Source organism: Cervus elaphus, chromosome 19 (genome assembly GCF_910594005.1).
Source record: "Cervus elaphus chromosome 19, mCerEla1.1, whole genome shotgun sequence".
Taxonomy (NCBI): Eukaryota; Metazoa; Chordata; class Mammalia; order Artiodactyla; family Cervidae; genus Cervus; species Cervus elaphus.
The window spans coordinates 53324221-53349276 of record NC_057833.1 but is presented as its reverse complement, the minus strand read 5'-3'; the positions used below and the strand labels follow the sequence as shown (position 1 = coordinate 53349276).

General features: G+C 43.6%; 1 protein-coding gene across 2 annotated transcripts in view; it reads right to left on the bottom strand.

The window, feature by feature from the left end:
- FSTL1 (follistatin like 1) overlaps positions 1–24804 on the bottom strand; it is a 56892-nt gene extending 32088 nt beyond the window's left edge. Inside the window, exons 1-2 of one of the 2 annotated variants that reach the window (XM_043873599.1) lie at positions 24651–24804; positions 24433–24489 (exon numbers count right to left, since the gene is read on the bottom strand). In XM_043873599.1, coding sequence (XP_043729534.1) covers positions 24433–24489; positions 24651–24653 — 60 coding nt within the window. In that variant the 5' untranslated portion in view covers positions 24654–24804. Of the gene's footprint in view, positions 1–24432; positions 24490–24639 lie in introns of both variants that reach the window. The other variant, XM_043873600.1, reaches the window with a different exon arrangement.
- Between the last annotated feature and the right edge of the window lie 252 nt (positions 24805–25056).

Sequence of the window (25056 nt, the reverse complement as noted above, 5' to 3'; positions counted from 1 at the left end):
CCCTGGAGAAGGAAACAGCAACCCACTCCAGTATTCTTGCCTGGAGAATCCCATGGACAGAGGAACCTAGCAGGCTACAGTCCATGGGGTCACAAGAGTTGGACACAACTTAGCAACTAAAACACCACCTGATACCAGAACACTCCTAAGAAGGAATCCACTGTGGCAGAGAACTTGGTTACCTTCCCTGAACCGTGTCCCCTTTCCAGCATCCCAAATTGCACACACCTCCCCCTAAAATTGAAAGGTAAGCCACTACTCTCCAAGGTGGTTCACATGACTTGGCACCAGTGCCAACACTGTCATCTACTTGACCACATTTAACCAGATCTCTGGCACATGGCTCAGTTTTCTTCCTCTCTCCTGGGTGACTTCATTGTTTACTTGGCCTTGTCACCTCTAGGAATCCTCATTTTTCAGGTCGTCTGGCTACAGGCACTTCAGGAGGTGTCTGTGAGTAGAGCAGGTGGCCACAGTAGACTAAAATAAAGAGGATGGGGCTTCTGAGGTTCTACATTTTGAAATGAGAACTCATTACTCTTTTAAAATGTCAACACATAAGGCATTGTTAGCTGCTTCTTTAACCTTCAGATGGGTAGAGAATGTCCCATAAGACCAGCTAAAAAAAAAGTAATGTTACCATCTGGGAAGTCTGATTTATCGTCTGAATTGCCCCAATTCTTCTGTTCTTCAAGGCTTAGCTCAAGTCATTATACACCACTCCATCTTCAGTGACTTTTTCCTTTTGGTTGGTATGAATTCCTTCTTCCTTCTCTGAACGTGCATTCCTGTCTTTATGAACTCCTTTTGATTACTTTAAAAAAAACTGTGCAGATTTTATCTTCTTATCTGAACTAAAAGTTCCTAAAGGACAAGGATTATGCTTAAAGTTCTGTCATAGGTCCCGGCATAGTATCCTGTGACACTCAATGAACTTTTGTTGAAAGTAGGAAAGGGGGACTGAACCCCACCTCCCTAAGGACTTGGAACTGGGACAGAAAAGACAGTTCCTATGCCAATTCCTCTCCTAGGACTGCGCCCTTCCAGGACCAGTCTTTTTGGGGAATAGCCTCAAGACCCCACTCTTTTCTCTACCAGGCCACATAAACAGTTAGCTTGGAATTTCACTAACTAGAGATTGCCTTAGACCCACAGAAAGACACTGGGGTGTGTGTGTGTTGACGAAGTGGACAGGAGAACACTATAGGACTGAAATGGCTTTCAGTCATGCCCTTTGTTCACAATTAATGTATAACCTGGCTGACATGCTGAGGGAATGAGAATTTTGGTGGATGGAAGAGGTGTGGAAGATGAGATAATGTGAGAATGTGAGGTCCCTCAGAGGAAGGCAAAATTCGGTGAGACTTCAGAGTATAGGATACATGCCATCCAAGAATAGCCCCACAAGGTGGCAAAAACGGAGAAGAGGAAGAGAAGCATGTGACAGGAGGCCAAGAGAAATTGTGAAAAATGGGCTTATTATCAAGACAGCTGTTTTGTGTTACCTCTTCTCAGGAACTCCACCCCAACACTGCTCTATGAGGTAGAAGGAAGGCAAGATGGTCAGTCTCTCCCTAGGTGAGAAAGAAATGCCTCTTGCCTTATTCTACCCCTCTTCCAGCCCCAGAATGTCTCCACCCACTCCCCTCAGGCTCATCCACTAGGCTGACCCAGCAATGGGTTGGAAGACACTGAAATGTGAGTTGCCAGAGAAGGGCAAAGGCTTAGCTATGCCCAAGTGATTTATTTCCCCTGGGGCTTGGGCACCTTAAAAGGAACTATGATGTCCAACCAAATGCTGAGACAATCTGACAGAATGGGAGGGGAAATAGGGTGGGGGGAAAGCAAAGAATTCAGGGCTGACTGGAACAAAATAGAACAGAGACCCAGAGACCCAGCATAGCAGAGCAGTGTGAGTTCCCTCTTTATAAAGACATAGACAAAGCCCTGGGAATCTTTTGGGGCAGTGTAACTGAAAAGTACTTGTCAAGTTTCCAGATACTGGCGATTATTCTCAGTCTAAGGAATGAAGAAGGGGTTAAAACCCAGCAAGAAACTCCGGGTTAAATGAAGTCTCCATATGTGTGGCTCAGTATGGTTCCAGAAGAAACAGACAGATGTAATTAGAAGTTCTTAGACATTGTGTTGCTATGGCAACTGCCAGCCCCTGGAGTGGAGGGAGTAGGGGGAAAGCCTGGAGTCCGAGGAATACAGTCTTCCAAGGAAATGCCCGAGGTGGGTGGTAATCACCCTCAGGCTCTACAAGCAGGGTCTGTTTCTCTATCCTGCCCACTCCCAGACTCTTGAGGACCCTTGCCAACCAGTTTCTCCTCATCCTCACTTCCAACTACCCAGATACACACTCAGAGCAATTCCAAATGCCAATGAAGGGTTCCATTCAGATGGCAACCAGAGAAAGTCGATTCTTGGAGGAGAGTTTGTGCAGGTGATAATGTCCTCTGGGCAGTCTCTGGCCCTAGGAGCTTTCTGAATCTTGAGTCTGAGGATCAGAGAAGGAAGCTGCAGGCTTAATTTATATATCACTAAGGAGCCCAGTTCCTCCATGAGGGGGATGCTGGATAAGTGCTGAGAGCAAGTAGGGCTGTGTGAGATTGAGTAAGGAGGGGTACACTTGTTCAGAGTAGGGCAACAGCGTATTTTATCAGTCAAACTGGGACATATCTGAGAGTAGAAAGGGAACTTTCAAACAGATATACTTGTGACACATGGTCACCTTAATTAATAGGCTGCCTAAGTGGAAAATGTTTATTTCCATTTTATGATGTGGGAATTCTTACCTGGTGTCTATGAGACCCTAGAAATCCACCTATAGATTTGGGAACTCAATTTTCCTAGGGCATAATCTAGGAAAGATGAAAAACCAAAAGAAAGTACTGCTTTAGGCATGAACTGCCTCTTGCAGCTTTAATCTCCCTTGATTCAACTGCTACATAAAGCTATTCATGTGAATTCTTTTTAATGGCTGAGTAATAGTGTATATGTACCACAGCTTTCTTATCCATTCGTCTGCTGATGGGCATCTAGGTTGCTTCCATGTCCTGGCTATTATAAACAGTGTTGCAATGAACATTGGGGTACACGTGTCTCTTTCAGATCTGCTTTCCTTGGTGTGTATGCCCAGGAGTGGGATTGCTGGGTCATATGGCAGTTATATTTCCAGTTTTTTAAGGAATCTCCACACTGTTCTCCATAGTGGCTGTACTAGTTTGCATTCCCACCAACAGTGTAAGAGGGTTCCCTTTTCTCCACACCCTATCAGTTCTAATGAGATGGATGAAACTGAAGCCCATTATACAGAGTGAAGTAAGCCAGAAAGATAAAGACCAATACAGTATACTAACGCATATATATGGAATTTAAAAAGATGGTTAACGATAACCCTATATGCAAAATAGAAAAAGAGACACAGATGTACAGAATAGACTTTGGGACTCTGTGGGAGAAGGCGAGGGTGGGATGTTCAGAGTGAACAGCACTGAAACAAGTATACTATCAAGGGTGAAACAGATCACCAGCCCAGGTTGGATGCATGAGACGGGTGCTCAGGGCTGGTGCACTGGGAAGACCCAGAGGGATGGGATGGAGAGGGAGGCGGGAGGGGGGATCGGGATGGGGAACACATGTAAATCCATGGCTGATTCATGTCAATGTATGGCAAAAACCACTACAATATTGTAAAGTAATTAGCCTCCAACGAATAAAAATAAATGGAAAAAAATAAAATAAAGCTATTCATGGGGGTCTGCTGCTGCAAAGCTGGGGAACCCGGGCAGATGAGACCACTTTTACTTCAGAATCCTTGTCATTACAAATCCTTCTAACTACTTCTCTAAATAGACAGCCATTTAATACATCATTGCCAAAAGGAGATGGTTCTCAATGAATATACGGCAATAATGTGGTCAATGGAGGGGGATCATTCCACAGCAGTGAGACCTAATAAATCTCCCCTGAAGAGAGGTTTCCAGAGGTGCTTTCTTACACATTCCTTAACAACTGAACCAAAAAACAGTGGCTCAGGGACCGTGTGGTCACAAAACCCAGGGAAAGGTCAGACTCGCCCAGGGAACCAGAAAAAAATGACTGTATTTTAGGTACAGTATAGCCAGCCTAGAAATTATGAGCATGTGGTTCAGCCACAACCTCAGTCACAAAATTGTAGGATGTTTAAAGGGTAAGGCCCACCCAGGGTGCATCCTCTGGTATTTTCTCAGGGATGCTGGGAATCAGCCATATAGTCAGAGTTCCTGGCAGTTACTTAGCAACCATGGCTGGTGGTTAGCCCTCTTCTTTCAACTCTGCTTCAGGGTTGGGAGTCACTGGGGCTAACGAGTTTTATTTACCTGGACTTATACCCAGACAGATACTGGAAAATGGGGCACAAATCTCTGAATTCAATGTGGAGCTTCCCCAAGAACTTTGGGTGCCAATTTCCAATCCTTAACCATCAATTAACACTGTTGCTCTCTGCTGGGCCAGAGTGTCAGGAAGTTCCAGCACCTACTGCATGTCTCCTGGGTTTTAACAGTCCAGTTTAGAGGAATGTTAATCTCTCTGGAACAAATTAAGGATTACATAAAATCAATCCTTTTGAAAAAAAGCTACACTCCAAACACAATTTAATCTGCATTTCCTTATCATTGTCCAAAGTGGAATTGGACAAAAACCTACTTTGGAGAAAGTCAGCAAAATATGGGACAATCAAGCAACAAAATACCAAACATCATGCTAGATGCTGGGGACTAAAGAAACAATAAAGCATAGTCCATGTTCCTCAGCTGCTGACAGATTGGATGAGGAGATGGGGCATAAATATGTAAGAGTTTTAAATAACAGAAAAATATAAGCTAACAAGAGCAAACTCAAGACACTGTGTGGCTAAACGCAACATCTGGTGAAGTGACAACTGTCTAGGGCAGTGCTGTCCAATAGACACCAGTCTCACAAATGAGTTAAAATTTTCTAGTAGCCATATTTTAAAAGTCAAAAGAAATAGATAAAATTATTTTAAGAATTTGTTTTATTTAAACCAATATAGCCAAAAGATGACCATTTCAGCACGTAATCAATATTACTGAGACATTTTACACTCTTTTTTCATACTAAGTCTTTGAAATCCAGCATATATTTTATATTTACAGCACATCTTAATGGGACTGGCCACATTCCAAGTGCTCAAGGGGCACTTGTGGCTAGTGGCTTTTTCTGCTGAACAGCACAGCTCTAAACAGTAAGTTCCGAGTTCTGATACATTACTGAGAGCTAAATCAGGGAGGAGAGTTCAGATAGAAAAATTAAGACTTTAACTGGGAATGTTTTAGAACATAACAGAGGTCAACAGATATTATCTGATAACATAGGGAAGGCAGCATGTTGGCTGCCTCTGGGACTAGGAAACTGAAATACCTAGTCCTTTGAAAATGAACAGGCATCACAAGTACTTACGCCTAATTCTGACTCAGCTTTCAGTGCCTGTGGACTAGTCACTTCACCCTTCTGGTCTCCTCTATAAGATAAAATGCTTGCTACCTCCTATTTTAGGACTTTGCATGGCTTATTTCATGAAAAAATAAGGGGCTAATTAAACTACGTATTTTGAGCCTTCTCTTAACTACTTAAAGATACTTTTTGTTTTGGCATAGAAGACCATGGACAAACTTTCACAGTGACGTAGCTATTTCTCAAAACTCTTTCATTTTTTCCGCTTGACTGATAGGCTTACTCTGTTGCTGACAGCTTTCAATAATCTATCTCTCACTCACATTAATACACACACACACTTCTAGTGCCTTGAGATTAAAGTCAATGAAAACATGCACATTCTATTCTTCTTGAGACTTTCCTGCCTTGCATTCTTTCCTTGGAGCAGTTGGGAAGTCACAGCTCATGGGGAAGGAGCGGTAAAGCCTACTTCCGCTGGTCAGGTCTTGGCTGACAGTAGTCCCGCCAATGAGAATCTGCCAGGTATCCTGCTCTACTGTAGTGAAACTCCCTATTTTTGCAGATTAAAATCCTGTGAGAGCTTTAAGTTATACCAGCAATGCACAAAGACCTCCTTTTCTGTTCATTTCCCCCCAAGGACTGTATTAGAAACTCTACCCCAAAACCCACTAGTTTAGTAGCTACACACAGATTATCATTTGCAGTAAAAACATTCCCAAGTATTATGTGGGAGTGTGCTTCTTAAAGCTCTGTTCTCCTTCATTTTTAACTGACTAACCACTAGAGAAATGCCACACATAAAACTGGCTCCATTGAAAAGCAGAGCAAGATGCTGTGGAAGTCAAGAACTTGGTTTGTGGGTCACCTGGAGAGCTTACAGAGAGTAAGACTGCAGATAAGTGGAGGTGGTCTGTTCCCTGGGACTCCACTCACTACTGATGACTGTGCCTCAGCTGGAGCTTTCCCAAGGATATAAGACTTCTCTGAGATTTAATGCGTCCAGAAATATTGTTTTACCCACACTAGGGACATCATAGGTGCCATTCAAATGAAACAGAAGAAAGAACAAAAACTTTAGGATCCCAGAAAGTAAAGGTCTCAGCAAATGGTGAGGTCAGAAGACAGACTGACCAGAGGCTTTGGGGCAAAGCATCACCAATAACAGAAATATAATGCTTTATTTTACATTCCTTTGGGACATTTGCTTACTCTAGGAATGATGTCCAGTTAAATCAGAATTGCTGGTCATGGAGAAAAAGAATAAAAATATTTACTATTCAGCTAGTGTCTGTGTAAATTCCAACTTTTCCTGGAGCTGAGAGAATCAGGTTTCAGATTAAGTAAGCCCAGCATTACTACCAAGTCCAAAGTTAAGCAAAGTATCGATGGGACATGCTATCAACCACCTTCCCAGGTGCACAATATTCTTGCAGAATCTGGCACAGAGATGACTGAGGTAGGCAGGATACCATGCATCTTCTTAGATTGCAGATGACATATTTTGGTGCATTGAGCAATGCATTTAGCCAGTGGATTAATCCCACAAATTACTTACTGAGCACCTACTATATATGCTAAACTCAGTTCTAAGTGCCCAGGATTCACTGGTGAAGGAAAAAGAGAAGGGCTCTGTCCTGACGAGTACATATTCTAGAGGGAGGACAGTGAATAAACAAAAATAACAAGATCCTTTTGGACAGTGATGAATGTTTACAAGAACATAGAGCATGTCTGACAGAGCAATCTGGAGAGAGGGCACCACTTAGATTGAGTGGTTAGGAACCATTCTCTTGAGCTGAGATCTGAGGATGAATGGAGCAGTTCAGACAGAGAGAAGAAAAGCGTGAAGGTTCTGACGCAGGGTGGAATTGGTCATGTTCCTGGAACAAGAGAAAGCCCAGTGTGGCTGTGACACTGGGCCCAACAGGGAGAGCAGTGAGAAGTGAGTTGGGAAAAGCAAATGAGGGCTGCAGCATGTAGGGCCCTGGAGGTGCTGGCAAGAAGTTGACATTTTCTTCTTAATGAGACGAAGGCTACTAGAGGGTTTTACATAAAAGACTGCCGTGAGTGTATGTGCTTTATGAAGATGACTCAGGTTGCTGTGCAGAGAAGCGGATGGAGAAAGCCTAGAGGGCAAAAAGAGCAGCTAGGATATTACTGCAATAGTCCAAGTACAAAATGATGGTAGCATGGACTAAGGTGGTGGTGATGGAGACAGAACAGTCAATGGAGAGGTAATAGATTCTGACAAAAGAGCTGAGAAAATCTGCCGATGGACTGACTGGGTATGGATGGGGAAAGTGAAAAATTAAAAAGAAGACACCTGGATACTTCAAGCTGATAAAAAAAACAAAACAAAACAAAACAACCCAGCCGGTTCTAGGTAGGTATAGACATGGCCATGCCAATGGTCCAGTCTAGAGTCAGGCTCAGAAGACTCTGTTGGACTGACCCTAGGATCCAGATGAGCCCCATGCCCTCTTCATAAAACTGAATTAGTTTAGGAAGAGAGTTCAGCAAGCTCACTGAGAGCCTGGGGTCAGATGTAAACAGACTCTGCTTATGGAAATCTGTCTGGAATTGACCCACGTTTCCAAACTGTTCCACTAGTCTTTAAATATTTATGGTATTTTTTGAAATGGCTTTATGTGGTGAAATGTCTGGAAAACATTGCTTACTTTTCTTTTAGAGAGGAAAATAAATAATACATATGAATATTATAAGGCTCTGAAGTCTTGCAACAAAAAACCCTTTTATCCTAGCACATAATATTAACATCACTCAGTACTCAGTTTGAGAAACATGGGTTTAGGCTCTGTATGTCTCTCCCTGTAGTTCTACTCTGCCTTAGAATTCAAGCAAGAGAAAGAAAAATAGCAGCTACTATTTATTGAGCACTTACCTTATGTAAGGCACTTTATATCATTATCTCCCTTGCTATATGCACTATATACAGGTGCTGTTTTAATTTACAGCTTGTGTGTTATCATTTGCTGTTGTGACATCTAGCAAAAACCTTTCTTTTGGGGTCATATGTATCAACAGTGCTTACTCACAGTATTTCCTCACAAAGCATTCATGATAGAAACCAGATATTCTTCCTTTTATCACCTCTTCTTCATTTACTTACCCAACTACAGCTGACAGTAAGAGTTTCCCACCCCCATCACTGCCTCCCTCCTCTTCCTGTAGTCTTCCCCATCACTATTTTCCTTCTTCCTATTTACTCCACCCATTTCTAAACAAGAAACTGTTTTAGGACAGTTCTCATGCTTTCAGCACCCTTGGCTTTAGAATCCTTTGTCTCTCCCTAAAAGAGAATGCCATGACTTTCCAAATATGGCTGTTGTCACATCTAAATCCACAGATTGGTAATCTAGAGCCCATAATAGCCCTCAGCTGCCTGGGAGCAACCCTCACCACCCCCGACCCCCGACACACACTTGTTTGTGTGCACTCATTTCACCAAACCTGAACAGAGGGAAGACTTTCCCAGAATTAAACAACAAATCATTGGGGAATGAGACAGTCTTTGCATTCTAGGCCACTGTAACATGAGTAATTATGGTCACTACATGACAATGCCATTTACACTGGGCAAAATAATGATAACACTACCCAGAAATATAAGCCAATCACCAGCTGAAATATAGCCCCTGGGGAGGAACCCAACTTGCTCTCTAATCCACACAGCAATTCAATGAAGCAACTTAAGCAGGAAATGAAGAGCCTGCTGTTTAATCAAATGTGTAAAAGGAATTTAGAGGGAAAATGCAATTATCTAAGCTGTCAAATGACCAAACAGTGGGGTTAATAAACCTCAAGATTTGGTTTTTCTTACAGGATTTCATATCACCTTCATGGTTTCTTTAATTTTATGTAAAAAAAAAAAAAAAGAGAGAGAGAGAGAGAAAGCCTAGATAGGGTATATATAAAAAAAAAAGTTTATTATCATCTAGGTTATATTTAACACGTTTTTCATAGAAGGCAAAGAAAAACACAAAGATTCTTTTCCAACTGTATTTCTCAGAGAGAAAACTGTTAACTTTGAAACTATTATTTAAACAATATGGTCCACAAATAGCTAAGCAAGTTTTATTAAAAAATAGGTCTGCAGTGAGTACTGAATTTATTATACCCGACATTTAGCAAAGACTTGAATGTCTGGCCTCTGCTCAAAACACTTCCCAATCCCATTCTCCCTTCTAGACATCCCCCAGGAAAGGAAATTGAGAAACCCCAAACGAACTCACACCTGAAGTGGATATCCTTGTGCTGGGGTTTTCTTTGATCATTAGCCAGCCCTTGGTGCATGCAGAAAATTACTCTTTTGTTGAACATGATACAGACACCAATTAATGCATAAAGTGAAAGGTTTCACCCTTAAAATAAATAGCTAAACCAGGAAGTCTGCTTCTCGGCATGTGGCTGCTGGCAAGGCCAAGGCCACACAGGCTAAGAAAGGAAAGAAAACAGAAAATGCCAAGGACAGAAGAGGGGTAGGGAGAACAAAGCACAAATGAACAGATTTCCTGAAAGATCCTTAGGACTCCAAGGAGAAGCCAAGTGAACTTCCTGCTTCTGATGTAGAACCTCAGTCTGTTCCAATTAATTGTAGCACTGCAATTATATGCACATGGTGAAGACCCACAGATGGGAATGCCCTTGGGAAAGTGAAGGTGAACATTCTGAGCACTTGTGAATTCTGCCTCCATTTCCAAGCAGGTTTTGTGAGCTGGGCCAGGCCACCCAGAAGCCACACCTGGGTCCTCCTGATAGGGACCCTGACAATGAAGGGGACTCTGGTTACGTCTGAGTCTGAGCTCAGTGAGGGCATCTGGAATTCTGCTTCAAAAGTTTTAGCTGCTCTAATAGAAATTCCACACTGGTGTGTCAATTTTTCACTAACATCTACATGAGCCAGGTATGCTGGTGAGTCACCAGGAATTTTAAGTTCTCCATCCATTTTATTTTTCTCTGTTGTAAATGCATAAACTTGGGTCCTTCTCCATAACTGAAAATATGCCTAGTTAGTGTAACCCTGATGGAAACTAGTAGGACATGCTAGCCATAGGATTTGAGAAGAAAAACCTTCTTATTCTTGGCATGAGGTAGGGAATGAATGAAGAACGACATATATTAAGTTAATATTCATTAACAAGCAAACTTCACAACCACAAGTACTGATCTATATCCCTAGGTTCAGAGAGAAATCAGGACAGTATAACAGAAGTTAAATACCCAACTAGAACAAACATAGCAATCAAATTAAGGGAAATTTAGTAATATATATCCTTCTCTTCATTAGTTTCCACAGGAATTTGTTTTTGTGAAGGGAGTATATTTGAACTATAAGTAGATGGTCACATTCTCCAAGTAGTGAAACTTAAGTCAATTAAGCAGTAAAATTTATGTGTGTGTCTGTGTATATAGTCTACCCTGGAGCACAGCCAATTTCAATTCAATTCTGACACTACAAGTGGCCTTATTAGGAAAGCCACAGACAACACCAGGCTGGTCCCCCCTTCAGAACCAAAAGTCAGCACAATTTAGCATACTGAGATTGTCTAGTGGGATCCAGGAACTAGAGGGCAGTTAAGGCACCAGGCATTAAGCAGGACTGAAATATCTGCACTAGCCTCTGCTTCCTTACTGGGTTCACCCTCTCAAGTCACTCAATGTAACCATGGAGGTCAAGGCCAAAAGAGCAGGGCCCTTAGCTGTAACAAGAGCCCTGAACTGATTTAGAGAGAAGGCATGGGGACCCGGGCAGGAACTTCATCAATTCCTGTTGAGGAAACCCAGGATCTGGTCATGGGCCAGGCAACATGGTGAGAAAGCAAGATGCATTCCAGAAAACAAAATAGGGTCCGTGCAGCACTTTCAGACAATGATTTTTTAAGCCGTGAACATTGACGAAGGTCAGAAGAAAGTTTTGTTTTTGTTTTTTTAGTAAGTTCAGCAAAAGCTCAAGTTGCACATTTTGGAATTTTGAGGTCTTTCATTAAAAAACAACAACAAAAAAAGATTCCTTGCTCAACCCCAAGAGGATCCTGCATCCTTCATTTCTTGCTCAGTGTTGTAGAATAGCTACTTTCTCAAGTGGAGTAATCAAGTGATTCCTTTCTGTAGAATAAACAGCAATTGGAATTCCTGGGCATGAAGACTGTTTGGGTGCCACACGATCTCCTGGTTATATTTCATTCAATGCACACAGGAGGAAGCAAGGGACACAACATGACTTTTGCTTTTACTTGTTCTCTTTTCCCATTCCCGGTCCAGCTTCTCCTTGGGCCATGAGTTAAGAGCTAATCAAATATCCTAACTCCATTAAGTAAATACTCTGACAATCCAACCTAAAACGCCTGCCTCCTTTTATATGGATAGGATTTCAGAGCTGAGTTTGGGAGCTCACCTGCTCTAACCCCCATATTTTATAAATGAGGAGCCCAGTGACTCGCCCAAGTTCACTCCACCAAGGACAGCATGAAGCTCATTACCGGGGTGCCCCTGTCAGTCCTGGGTTCGCTCCAGCCCATCTCTGGCCAATAAATGGAGGCTTGCTGGAAGCTGGCTCACGTCAGGGATCACTGTCAACCCAGCCACAGCTGCAGCCAGCGCTGCTGATATTTTCTCAGCTCTGAACCTCTCAAAACCGCTGAATCCTCATGGTCTCACAAGCTCATTCACCTGCTGCTTATATATGCGGCACATGCCAGCACCCTGAGACAGTTTAAGGCTAACTAAGAAAATGGGGTGAGGGTGGGGATGAGTGAACAGAGGCAACTGAAGTCAGAGCTGCAGAACTGTGCAGATTGTGCTGCAAAGGCTCACTGCCAAGCAGACACTGTCTAGACTTTAACTGGCCTCTCCTGGGGGGGCGGGGGGGGGGTCGGATGGGGAGCAAGGCCGGAAAGCCTGCTTGCTTTTTGTTCAGCTAATGCAAACACATGACACAACCTCTGACGGGTTCCGGGCTGGGAGTTCACTCTGTCTAAGACATTTCTTCCTTGGAGCTGGAATTCAGCTGTGGGCTGAGGGAAGTTGTGCTAATCCAGCAATCAGGGGGAAGCTAGGAATGCTTTTCTCAATTCCTGGGGAATCATAGTTCCCAAACTAGACTGAGTTGGACATGAGCCAAAAGCAGCACATTTTTGGTTGCAAAACAACAGATTTTTAAAAATTTCCATTTGTATCGTCTTAGGTAATCCATAAGGAAAATCCACAAAAACAAAGAAGTGGCTTTCGATGGAGGCCAGTTATGAAAACTTTCTAAGACCCTAAAATGATATTGATTTACAAAATGTATGGAGGAGAAATGGCCACCATAGTCCAATAAGCATCAAACATCTGAGAGAAAATGTTGGGTTTGGGGAGCTCTGCACATCAGTTAGAAAAATGGTGACCCTCTGGGTGGTCAGAAAAGCCCCAGGACAGGGCACAGAGACCTGTAAGCAGAGCACAGGATGGGGTCAGCCCAATTTGCCCCCTTGGCCAGCCACTCCTGTGCAATCAACAGTGTGGACAACCATACCCTGACACTTAGCTGGAGATTTATAACTGTCTTGCCATTTGGTCTTATTCAATGTGGAACAGTTGTGAATACATCTGACGAACAAAGACACTGCTATAAAGCATCTCCTGAGTCATTGACCATTATGCAGCAAGCACTCTGACAGGACATCTACACTTCACTGTGGGTCAAATAAGCACCTGGACGTGAACCAAGTCGAGGCCATGTGCATGCTGATGTGGCCAGATGACCATGACTGGCCTGAAACACTGATCCAGGCACTTGTAGCTGATAGAGCGTGAGGAGGTAAATGACAGAGCTTGGGCAGCTGTTTTTGAGTTCGAGTTACCTAGAGAAAAGGTCTTTGCTTTGTTTTCAAAGTCACTTTCATAAATAAAACTAAGAGGACCTTAAGGACACTTGAACACAGAGTATTTGCATTGAGAATTGAAGTCCTGGATTTGTATCTTGGCTTTACTATTTATTTACTAGGTGGCTGATTTGGGGTAACTAACTGAATCCTCTGAGCTATGGTTTCTTCACTGATAAATGAAGATTATAGTAACAGCATCATCATGTTGTGAGCATTAGATAAGGCTCTTTGTCTTTCCCTGCTGTTGTCTGGCTAACACCACTCATATTTGGGGCTCAGCTTGGGGACACACCCTCTATGAGGTCTTCCTGCAACCCCCAGTGATGGGTTAGGTTGTCAGCCCTGTCCTAGCACTTACCACGGTGGGTCACCCTGTCAGCCTCCCTTACTGGCCTGCAAGCTCCTTGAGGACAGGTCTGTGTCTTAGTCACCAGCGCTAACTCAGAGCATTATAAAGAACAGGCTTGTGATACTTTCTACTGGCCTTCCTTGAGTTTACTCGGAGAAATGTTACTTGGTCCCAGATGGATGAAACAAAATAAGGCATCAAGATTTTGTGCAGTTTTCTTTCTGTATGAGATGTGAGCCTGGTGCTCTGTGCATGTTTTGGCAGCTCCTACTGCAAGGAGATCCAACCAGTCCATCCTAAAGGAGATCAGTTCTGGGTATTCATTGGAAGGACTGATGCTGAAGTTGAAACTCCAACACTTTGGCCACCTCATGCGAAGAGTTGACTCACTGGAAAAGACCCTGATGCTCGGAGGGATTGGGGGCAGGAGGAGAAGGGGATGACAGAGGATGAGATGGCTGGATGGCATCACTGACTCGATGGGCATGAGTTTGAGTAAACTCCGGGAGTTTGTGATGGACAGGGAGGCCTGGTGTGCTGCAATTCATGGGGTCGCAATGAGTCGGACACGACTGAGCGACTGAACTGAACTGAACTGAACTGAAGGTAGCCCAAACACTCCATGATGACCTCTCTGTTATGGTGGAGGAAGGAGATGAGAAAGAAGAGGAAAGACAAGAAAGTAGAGGGGAAAAGATGAAGTGAGCAACACAGGGAGCAATAAAGAGACAGGCTCCGGGGCCTGGGAATTGGCAACCACGTGAAGCTGCAGTCAGGGCTGGCTGCCAGACACAGCAGTGCCCAGCAGAGGACTCAAGTTTGTGTGCAAAACACTGCAGCGCTGCCTTGGTTCCCAAACAGACAGATCAGCCTGCTCCAGCAACACTTCCTACCCTGTCTTTGAGAGAAGGTATTTATTTTTCAAACAGTGAAAGCAAAGGGTTCTATTCCTTTGCCTGATCACATTTTCTAAACCCCAAATTTAGCATCTGTGGCCTGGGAACAGGCTGTGCTATGGGGACTACAGCAAGAACATATGTAAATGACAAATCCTACAAAAAACCGAAGATATCTGGCGGCCACCTCCATATGTCAGAAGGTGGGACACAGGAAAACAACTGGATCTGCAAAAATTCCACAGGAGTTTTATTACCTCTCTTTTTACCTCACTCTTCTTCCCTTTCCAGTTCTCTGCCTTATTCACTCAGTCTTCAGAGAGAACCTATGCTGGCTTACACAGCTCACTGCCTGCGCACAGGAGGTTGATGAGTCCTTAACTCTTTTCTCAGAGGAAAGACAGAACTGTGGCTTTACCGAGGACATGCTGGAAGTCTGAAGGCAAGATTGGCTAAGTCTAAGTGGAGGAAGGGTTTTGATATGAATTCTGGGCGACAAAGCATCCACTGAAATAAATACTCTAGTTGTCTTTTAAAAGGTGATCCTTAATCCCTGGAGAGAGTAAAGGAGGCAAGGGGAATTCTGTCAGCCATGAGCATGTGTGAATATGCAAACACACAAACACAACACACATAAACAAGACTTTGAAGTTCTTTCATTAAGTAGAGATGCCACAAGATTGATAATAATAGTTAACATTTACTGCACTCTATGTGCCACACCACTCTTCTACTTGCTTTACAGGGAATAGTTCGATTCTCACAGCTAACTTATGGGGTGAATACACCATATTAAGCCCATTTTATAGATGAGGAAACAGAACCAGAAGGTCAAGTAACTTCCCCAGGTTTACAGAGCTAATAAGGCCTAGGATTTAAACTCAGGTAATATAACTTCAGGGTTTCCCAAGGGGTGCTAGTGGTAAAGAACCCACCTGCCAATGCAGGAGATGGAAGAGAGGTGAGTTCCATCTCTGGGTCTGGAAGATCCCTTGGAGCAGGGCATGGCAACCTACTCCATTATTCTTGCCTAGAGAATCCCCATGGACACAGGAGCCTCGAAGGCTATAGTCCATAAGGTCACAAAGAGTCGGACACGACTGAATCGACTTAGCAGAGCACGGTGCAATATAGCTTCAAAGCCTGAGTGCTAAACCATTATGCTATACTTCCTCCCAAGGATAAATCAGTAAACAGAGCAATAACCTGAGCTAGGGCACAGGCTGTACAAATGCAGACAATACCTTGTGAATGTCAATGTGTAAACTGAGAATTCTCTCATTGAAATCATGAGTCAAAAACATTCTGGGAAGAGGCACTTCATTTCTGCAAATGTTTGGCATTGACTGTGTGCTATGAGGAGAAGCCTTTTCTATTATCTAATTGATTGACTGGCAAGAGAGATGGCCATTATTGATTTTACAAATGAGGAAAGTGAGCTCAGAGAGGTTAAGTAACTTGCTCATGGTTTCACAGCTCAGCAAGGTCAGAATTCAAACCCAGTTCATTACCTCAAAGCACTTGCTCTTAACTGAAGCTGCAAGTCAGAGATATTAATTAGGTGGCTTTAAAATGGTAATATCAGCAAGAAAGGGGAAGAGCAGGACTTCTAAGTCAAAGACTCTTTCATTATTTTATAAGGTTCTTTTCAATCACAAGAAGTTTTGTAACAGGGTCCACATAAAAGATAAAGCTTGAAAACACCCAGACACAAGAACAAGAGAAGAGAATGAAGAAAGGAACTCAGTGGAAGGCTCAAGTGACAGGAAAATGGGAAATAAAGGAAAAGCACCAGCACTCAAAGAACAGACAATTTCAGATGAAGTTCCACACAAAAAGCTGCCACCTACTGGATAGACTGGTCAAGTGGTCTAGGTGAACAGGCCGAAAATGGCCCCAGCAGCTCTGGTGGAGCCACTTAAATTCTGAGAAGGCATCCATCCCACAGCTGCAATGCAAAGATTTTTGCACCAGCAGCAGGAGGTGAGGAAGGAGGTGATGTGGCTCCCTAGTGGCCAGGTCCATTTGAGTTGTACATTAGCTATGGTGGTAGCAGCTATTTCAGAATAGGGACCAATATGGTATTGCTTTTTAGTTTCACACTATTCTTAATAGAAGCATATGTGCAGACTGGCAGCATAATGCCTGGCACTGCCGTAGGAGATCAATAAATTGCATTCATTTACTATCATTGAAGGGCAGAATGACAGACTGTGAGGAAAAAGGCAAATTTTGCCTCAGACTCGGGATTTTAATTGGAGAAGGAAATGGCGACCCACTCCAGTGTTCTGGCCTGGAGAATCCCAGGGATGGTGGAGCCTGGTGGGCTGCCGTCTATGGGGTCGCACAGAGTCGGACACGACTGAATCGACTTAGCAGCAGCAGCAGCAGCAGCAGGATTTTAATCTTGAATACAATAAAAGGTAGAAAACAGAGGCATTTTCCCCGCCTCAAGCCAATTCAAGCCAATATCTCATGCCACACACATTATAAACCACGCGTGCATCATATCAGGCTTTTGCCATGTGTCACATGACTTGTTTTGGCAACAGCTTAGTTGGTCACATATAGTGTCTGGGATTACAGAGGAAACATTTTAAAGGTTATAAATTCAGACAATCCTGGGAACAGCTTACTGGTGATGGCTTCCAAATGAGCATATAAAAAGTCTGTGAAGAGATTACATGGAAATTCTCCAAGCACAGCAGAAAATGCAGATTTACTGGATATATTTTGTACTCCAACTACCCAAAGAGCTTTCCATTAGTATGTTCCTGCCAGGCAACTGTTATCTATGACAATAGCAGTTCTTAGAGCCTTAGCAAGAGCAACTATTTATTCCACCAGAAGAGCCAAGAAAACTCATATTTTTGTTGATGGCCAATGTTAAAAAGTTTGCCTTAGGTTTTAAGATGCTCGAATTCATCTAAAGAACTTAGAAGCTTGAGCTAGGAACAAACTACTGTTTTCCTGACATTTCATTTCATTTGCAACCCTAGTTCTATCACCCCATGTTGTCTTTGTTTCACATAGTCCCAACTCTGCCTTCTAAATCATCTTAATTCTGGCTAAAGACATAACCACTATCTGGCTTGACTTCCAAATTGGACTGACTTTTCCAACAGAAAAGGCAAGTATCTTTTTATCTCACACACAGACTAATCGATTGCTAGTGGCTACCTAGAGCACTGGGGCTTCCCTGGTGGCTCGATGGTTAAGAATCTGCCTGCCAAGGCAAGAGACCCAGGAGATGCGAGTTTGATCCCTGGGACAGGAAGATCCTCTGGAGGAGAAAATGGCAACCCACTCCAGTATTCTTGCCTGGAAAAATCCCAGGGACAGAGGAACCTGGCAGGCTACAGTCCATGTAGTCAGAAAGAGTCAGACACAACAGAGAGACTGAGCATGCACACATACACTTCATCCCTGAGAAGGATTTTCTAACTTTCTCTAGTCTCAGAAGGAAGAATACTATGACTGATTAGCAAGGTCTGTCATAGGTAAGGGAGAAGGTAGTGATGACACACACACCATGTTTGTTTCATCTCTGCAGGCCATTTATCCTAGTGTTGATCTGCTTAGTCTCTCAGTCGTGTCCGACTCTTTGCGACCTCATGGACTGTAGTCTGCCAGGCTCCTCTGTCCATGGGGATTCTCCAGGCAAGAATACTGGAGTGGGTTACCATGCCCTCCTCCAGGGGATCTTCCCAACCCAGGGATCGAACCCAGGTCTCCCACACTGCAGGCAGATACTTTACTGTCTGAACTACTAGGGAAGCCCCTTATCCTAGTGTTGGGAGGTACTAACTTTCATTACCTGTAGCATCTAGTAGGCACATCACATACATCTGTTAACTGACTGATAATTTCTCTGAAAGGAGGAATGAAGGTTAGTTTAAGTTTAGGTGGTAGAATTACAGGCAACTTTATTCTTTGCTCTAGTTTTTTCTATATTCCCTGAACTTCTTAGTAACATATTTCCATATTTTATCAGAAAATAATACTACTTTTTTATTTAAATAAAATAGCATGTATTAGGAGGATAAATTCCTCTTGGAAAATGTGAGATTCATCACAAGAATCCTCATGATGGCTTTTAAGACATTTTGTCATACTTCTCTATAAATTTTTACATAGGTGTGAGGATAGGGCATTGGAGTGGGGAGTGTTCTGCTTTTTAATTTAAATCATAATAATTTGCTAGAGCCTTAAATTTTGTAAATATAACTTTTACTGGCATATATTGCTGTTAACTTTTAACTCTTGTAGTAGGTTTAAAGTTTTTAGCTTTCAGAATTGATGTGATAGGCATCTTATGTAGAGTCCCTTTAAAAATAATACTGACCAGGGCAAAGTGGTCAAAGGGAATTACTTGAGTTTCTATCCTTTATTTAGTTTCTCAATGGAGATTATATTGAGCCCTGGAATATCTATTGGCAAAACAGTCGAGTCAGCTCCCCCAAAGCCTATACAAAGTTTGCTAAAATGAATTCATGTCAATAAAGACTGTATTCAACTGTGTTTGTTATGTTTTTGTAGCTAACAAGGAAAACAGTCTCCTACTGAAAGCACTGTTACCTCTAGGTTAAAATGCTTAAAATAATATCCAAATTGCAAATCTCATATGGAGAGGGTTCGTTTACCTTTTCATTAATTATTAAAGGTTCATTTAATTCATTGTTAAAACATGAATTAAAACTTGCCAAAACTTGCTAGTAGGGCCAGACATTAAGAGATTGGACTAATTAAATGATAATGATCATCAAGTGATGAAATGTAACCTTGATCATATCTATTCCTCACTTTTTTCGTTGTAACTGTTTCTACACACCCCGCGTTTATGGCCTCCTTACTGCATCAATTCCCTCAGTCTTGATGGGGTGGTGGCTACATGGGTATATTCATATGTAAAAGTTCTTCAAGCTATACATTAAAAATTTGTGCACTGTATTAATGTAAAAGAAGTTTAAAAATCAAGGGCCGTCCTCTGTTAATGTAAAAAAAAGCAATAATAATAATAGTGAAGATACTTGTTCATCAGGTAGTTATAATCTTACGTATTTTGGCTGCCACCGTTTAAATCCCACGGCCCACCATTAGATTGTAAGCAACCTAAGGGCAGAGACCATGCCCTGTACTTCACCCACGACTCTGCCCTGTGTGGGGCATGCTCAGCCTGCAGCAGGGAGTACTGCCCGATGGGCATCGGGAAGGCAAGGTCTGTGCTGGTGATGACTCATTCCTAGAGAAAGTATCCCACACCAAAGTCACAGGTGACAGAAGACGGCACCTTAAGAGAGAAGCATGCCTTTGACCTGCAGGACATCAGTCACCTAGCTCATAAAATGAACCCATCCAAAGATAAGTTGTTTTTCAATCCTATAATATCTGGTGTCCTTAAGCTAATATTATTTGTGGCTACTAGAAATCTCTGTCTGGATGTCCATTTATTTAAAAGGAGTAGGAAGAAGACACCATGACATTTTCAATTCTCTGTGTGTGACCACTGGCATTTACAGCTCATCCTTTACTTTCTCTGTTCTCCTGGAAACATGTATCTTCTTGCCTCACTGAATCTGAAGACTTTATTTCCTTCTTCAAGACATTACATTCATAGCAGCCATGCCCCCACCTCACAGCTCCTCCCAAACTCACTCCTCTGAGCTTGAGAATGGACCCCTGCTTTCTGTTTTCCAATCCAGAGACTTCTATGGGAATTGTGACATGCTCCTTCTAAAGATGTTTTCAGTATCCAGGGCTTCAATTTGAAGGGTGCTTGTCCCTCTGTTTTGGCTATTCAGCAGAACCCCTGCTATATTTTAACGTTCCATTTTCTAACAATGACCTCCAGAATCACAGCAAGGAGTCCTCTTTGCCAAAGGATAAACAAACAAGAGACTATTTTAGTGGTCAATATACAAGATAGATATCAAAATCCTAGCTTTTCCTGTAGAAGATGTGGGGAAAATCAAGGGAAAATGGGAAAAAAATCACTCACACCTTGGCCCACCTGAATCCACTATTAGAATAATTCTCAAGAATATAAAGGAGATCCCACATTAGCCAATAATACCCCTAGTAGTTGATTAACTGTATGTTGATAATAGGGTATGAAGGAGGTTAAGAAATCTGGCTTCAGAGGAACAATGCACTAATCTTCTTGCCTATCCGTATAATTGTTGTTATTCTTGTCACTATTATCTTAAAAGCGATGCACTCACAGTTCACGGGTTAAGTACCCCTCCCTGGAATAAGTGTTCTGATTTGTGAATCAGTCTCCTGTACTTGTGACTTATCATGTGACCTGTGAATTTACAGACCTGGAATGTTGGAAATCAGAGTGCCAGCAGACATAACCACCAGCAGAGAGTGGAGTGTGCTTGGGCACTTGCCAAGGCTGCCTTCTGGAAGCAGGCAGTTGAGCCACGGGGTCCCCTCAGCCTATGGTGCTGGACTCAGACCCACCCACCAAGACTCAAGGGCACACGCACCAATCCCTGACTTCTCAACCTTTCCCAGCCTCTACTCTGCACACTTCTCAGTGAACTGCAGTAATTCCCACTGGGAGAGGGGGCGGTGAGGGAGAGTGAGCAGGTCCATACAGCCCCTCCCAAAAGATTCTGAAAAAAAAAAAGATTCTGCTCTGTGCGGCCACTCCCCAGTCCTCACCCACAGCAGACACTAATATACCAAGAGACAAGGCTCATCAAGAGACATGTGCCAACACCCCCTTTAGGCAGACTCTAACCAGCACATGGGAGTGAGCTCAGCTGAATGGGATGGAATTTTGATGGAGGCTGCCTGAAGTATTAAGACAGAAAGACAGAGAGGAAGCAATCAAAAAAGCAACTCTGAGGTGCCAATAAGAGACCATGGAAAACATTCAAAACAGAACACTTTCTTTAAGGAGATTTGCTAACAGTTTCTTGAATCCAACCAAACAGGATTTTTACAGACTAGCACTGATAATGACGACAACCACCTTTTTTCAAGCTTGGCACACCCCTGATTCTAGAGGTCTACAGCTATTCCAAAGGCTTGGCTTCTTCAAATATCAACATAATTTGTTGTGCAATCAAATGCTTTAAAAATATGCCGAATTGAATCCTTGTGCTTATATTAAATCAAAAAGTACCAAGAAAACTTTGTTTTTTAAATTTCATTTTAAAAGCTCAACAATATTTGTGTAATTTTAGCCCTAGAGACTACTAAAGTGGATGTCAATAAAGACAGTAAATTATTTGGCTTTGTTTGCTATATGTTATTATAGCTAACAAGGAAAAAAATTTCTACTGCAAGCACCATTAACTACATGATAAAATGCTGAAAGTAGTATCTAAACTGCTAGGGCTAATTTACCTTTTCATTAATAATTAAAGGTATATTATTATTAAAACATGGATTAAAGACTTGCCAAATGTTACCAGGTCCAGACACCAAGAGACTGTATTCATTAAAAAATAATCCTTAATAATCTGGGGTCATGAAATAAAGCCTACATCATACCTACTCTTCACATACCCTGAGTTCACAGCCTTCTTTCTGCACCACTCCTTTCCTCAGTTTTCATGCCTCAGCACTTCTTGATTTTGCCTCTTTCCCCTCAGATTTTGCCTTGGGAATTCTGTGAGAGTACTTTCTGCTCTTCCACCTCAAGCAGGAAATTGCTGCTGAGGGAACTTCCTATGAGGGCTAAGCTTTTCCCTGCAACGCACTGGGGGAGGGGGTGTAGTACAAACAGCTTCTGAGAATAGATCCCAGACCTTGGGCTACACAGCCTTGAAACGAGTGAACCTATGGCCCCCTCACTCCTCACACTTGCATTCCAGTTCACAGAGCGATTTCACACGCTAGCTGGCAATTCCTAAACCTGCAGTAAAACAAATCAGGGATTCTCCTCAACCATCAATGGACTATAGTTTTTGCCTTTTGAGGTCAACAGCAGGGGTGCAAGGATGTTCCTTAGCTGGGACTGAATCAGCCAGTGAAGAAGGGTCCTCCCTTAAACTCAAACCCTGGAAAACAAAATGCATGAGAAACTGATCTGGAAATCAAGATGAGCTCTGCCAGTGGAAAGAGCTGGGTTCAGATCCTTCTTCAGAACTAACTAGCTATGTGACCTTGAGCAGTTCACCTAATCTCCTGGAACCCGTTACTTCCCTGTAAAATGTGGAAAACAAAAGTGACCCTCCAAGGTTCTGGGAAGCTTTAGAAGAAATGATGTATGCAGCCCAGCCAAGGTCTGCTCTATGCCAAGAAGTACATGGCAAATATGAAGTCCTTGTGGGAGGCAGTGGTTAAGAGCCCGGGGTGTGATGCCAGACTATCTTCAAATCTCACTTCTACCATTTAACAACTTAGGACTGTAGATGAATTATGTGACCTTTCTGACTTAGTATCCCCATCATTCAAATGGAGTTTTATTACAACACAAGTAGATATCCAAAAAAATTAGTCTTTTAATTTAATACAGTATCAGTTGCTCAGTCGTGTCCAGCTCTTTGCGACCCCATGGACTATAGCCTGCCAGGCTTCTTTGTCTACGGGATTCTCCAGGCCAGAAAACTGGAGTGGGTTGCCATTTCCTTCTCTAGGGAATCTTCCCAAACCAGGAATCAAACCCAGGTCTTCTGCACTGTAGGCAGAATCTTCACTGTCTGAGCTTCCAGGGAAGCCTGATTTTTAATTTCATTGTTGAGTAAAAAACAGCTCCTGTTTCCAGATCAATCAACAGTGTAGTAGTGAATTAAATGAGAATTGAGTATAATGTGCATATTTTTTTAAATCGTGAAGACCTTGCAGGCTTTTATGACTTTTCTGGGCAGGAAAGCTGTGATGCTAAGGGTGGGGCTAAACCATAATACGAAGAAAAAAATTCAAAGAGGGAGAATAACCACCCACCAGGGAACTATTTCTTTTGTAATGTACATTCCATTTCTTCTCCCTCATGCTTTTTAATTCCTTCCACATTTCCTGCCATAATTATCAAATGTTTGGTTTCTGACCTCACTTTTCTGGAGACTAGAGCCCAGGGAATTTAGAATTGTTTATTTTCTGTCCATAAACCTTTGAGTTAATGGAGGGGCTTGTGAGTGAAGGGTTTGTTGGTTTGTTTGTAGTGTTTCAGGAAGGTCACTGGAGTTGAAAGAAAACATTACCCCCAAAGCGCTGAAATACTTTGGAAACGCGGAGCCCTCAAAGAGCAGAGCAACGGATTGCTCATACTTGCGCAATGTCCAGTTTAGGAAAAAACTGAGATTTTTTAAAGGCCGTTATTTGGCTCTGATAGTAACACAAAATCCCAGGGCACTTTACAAAGAAAGAAAGAAAAAATCAGAGAATCATAATCTTACTTTATAAAAGAGAAGAAAAAAAAAATATATATATATATATCCCGCCCTAAAAGAAGAATTTCTTGAGCTCCCCGGACCGCCCCCCTCCTCCCCCAGGAGACAGACTCGGAAGGGAGAAGGCTCCAACTACTCTCAGTTTCCTCTCCAGTGAAGGAAAGAACTCAGGCGCCTTTTTGAACTCGGCTCCTGCTCGTGTCGCCGCCTCTGTCCCAACCGGCCCTGCTCGTCCTCACTCCTCCTCCCCACTCTCCCTCCATATTAGCCTTGGTGGGGCTCCAGCTTACGGCCCAAACTACTTTTCCTGATTTTTAAGGTTTAAGTTTCCTAAGTAGCATTTCTGCTCCGAGCGCCCCCTCACCCGGCGGATGGAAACTCCCAGCCCGACCCGGGGAGAGCATCCCCGGGGACGCACGCACCGCCCGCGCCACGCGCAGACCCCAGTGGCCCCGGCGCCCGAGTTCGGACCTGCTCAGAGGCTCACCTACCTCGGCGTGGACCCAGGCGACCGTCACCAGCGCGAGCGCGAGCCAGCGTCTCCACATCTGCGGAAGAGAGAAGAGCCAGCCTGAAGGCTCCGGGCCCCGTGCCGACCCCGGAAACTTCCTCGGGTCCCGGCGGCTCGCGCCCTCCGCCCGGCCCCCCTCGGCTGCTCAGAGGGCTCGCGCCAGTGCGCTCGGCTCCGCGCCACGCACCCCGCTCTCACCATGGTCCCGTCCCGGTCTCCGGAGGGCGCGGGGCAGGCGGCTGCAGCGAGCTCTAAGGGAAGGTGGGAGCTTCGCGGATCGCCAGCCTCAGAGGAAATCCGACCTGGGCTCGCCGCCCCTTAAGACCCCTCCTTCCCCGACAGCCTGCCCCCCAGCTCCTCCCCATTCTCCTCCCCCTTCTGCAGCAGCGGCCCCCGCGGCTCAGGCTCCGCTCCCTCCTCCCAATCCCTAGCTACCTCGAGCCCGCGAGCGTCCGCGCGCCGCTGAGCCCCTTTCCCACCAGGCCCCTAGTTTAGCACCTTTCTGACTCCCGGGACGTGGAGACAGACTGGGGGGTTGCCCTGGGGGGGCCCTGCAACAAAGCGAGTGTGGAAGGGGGAGCCTAAACCCCACCCCCGGGAGGGG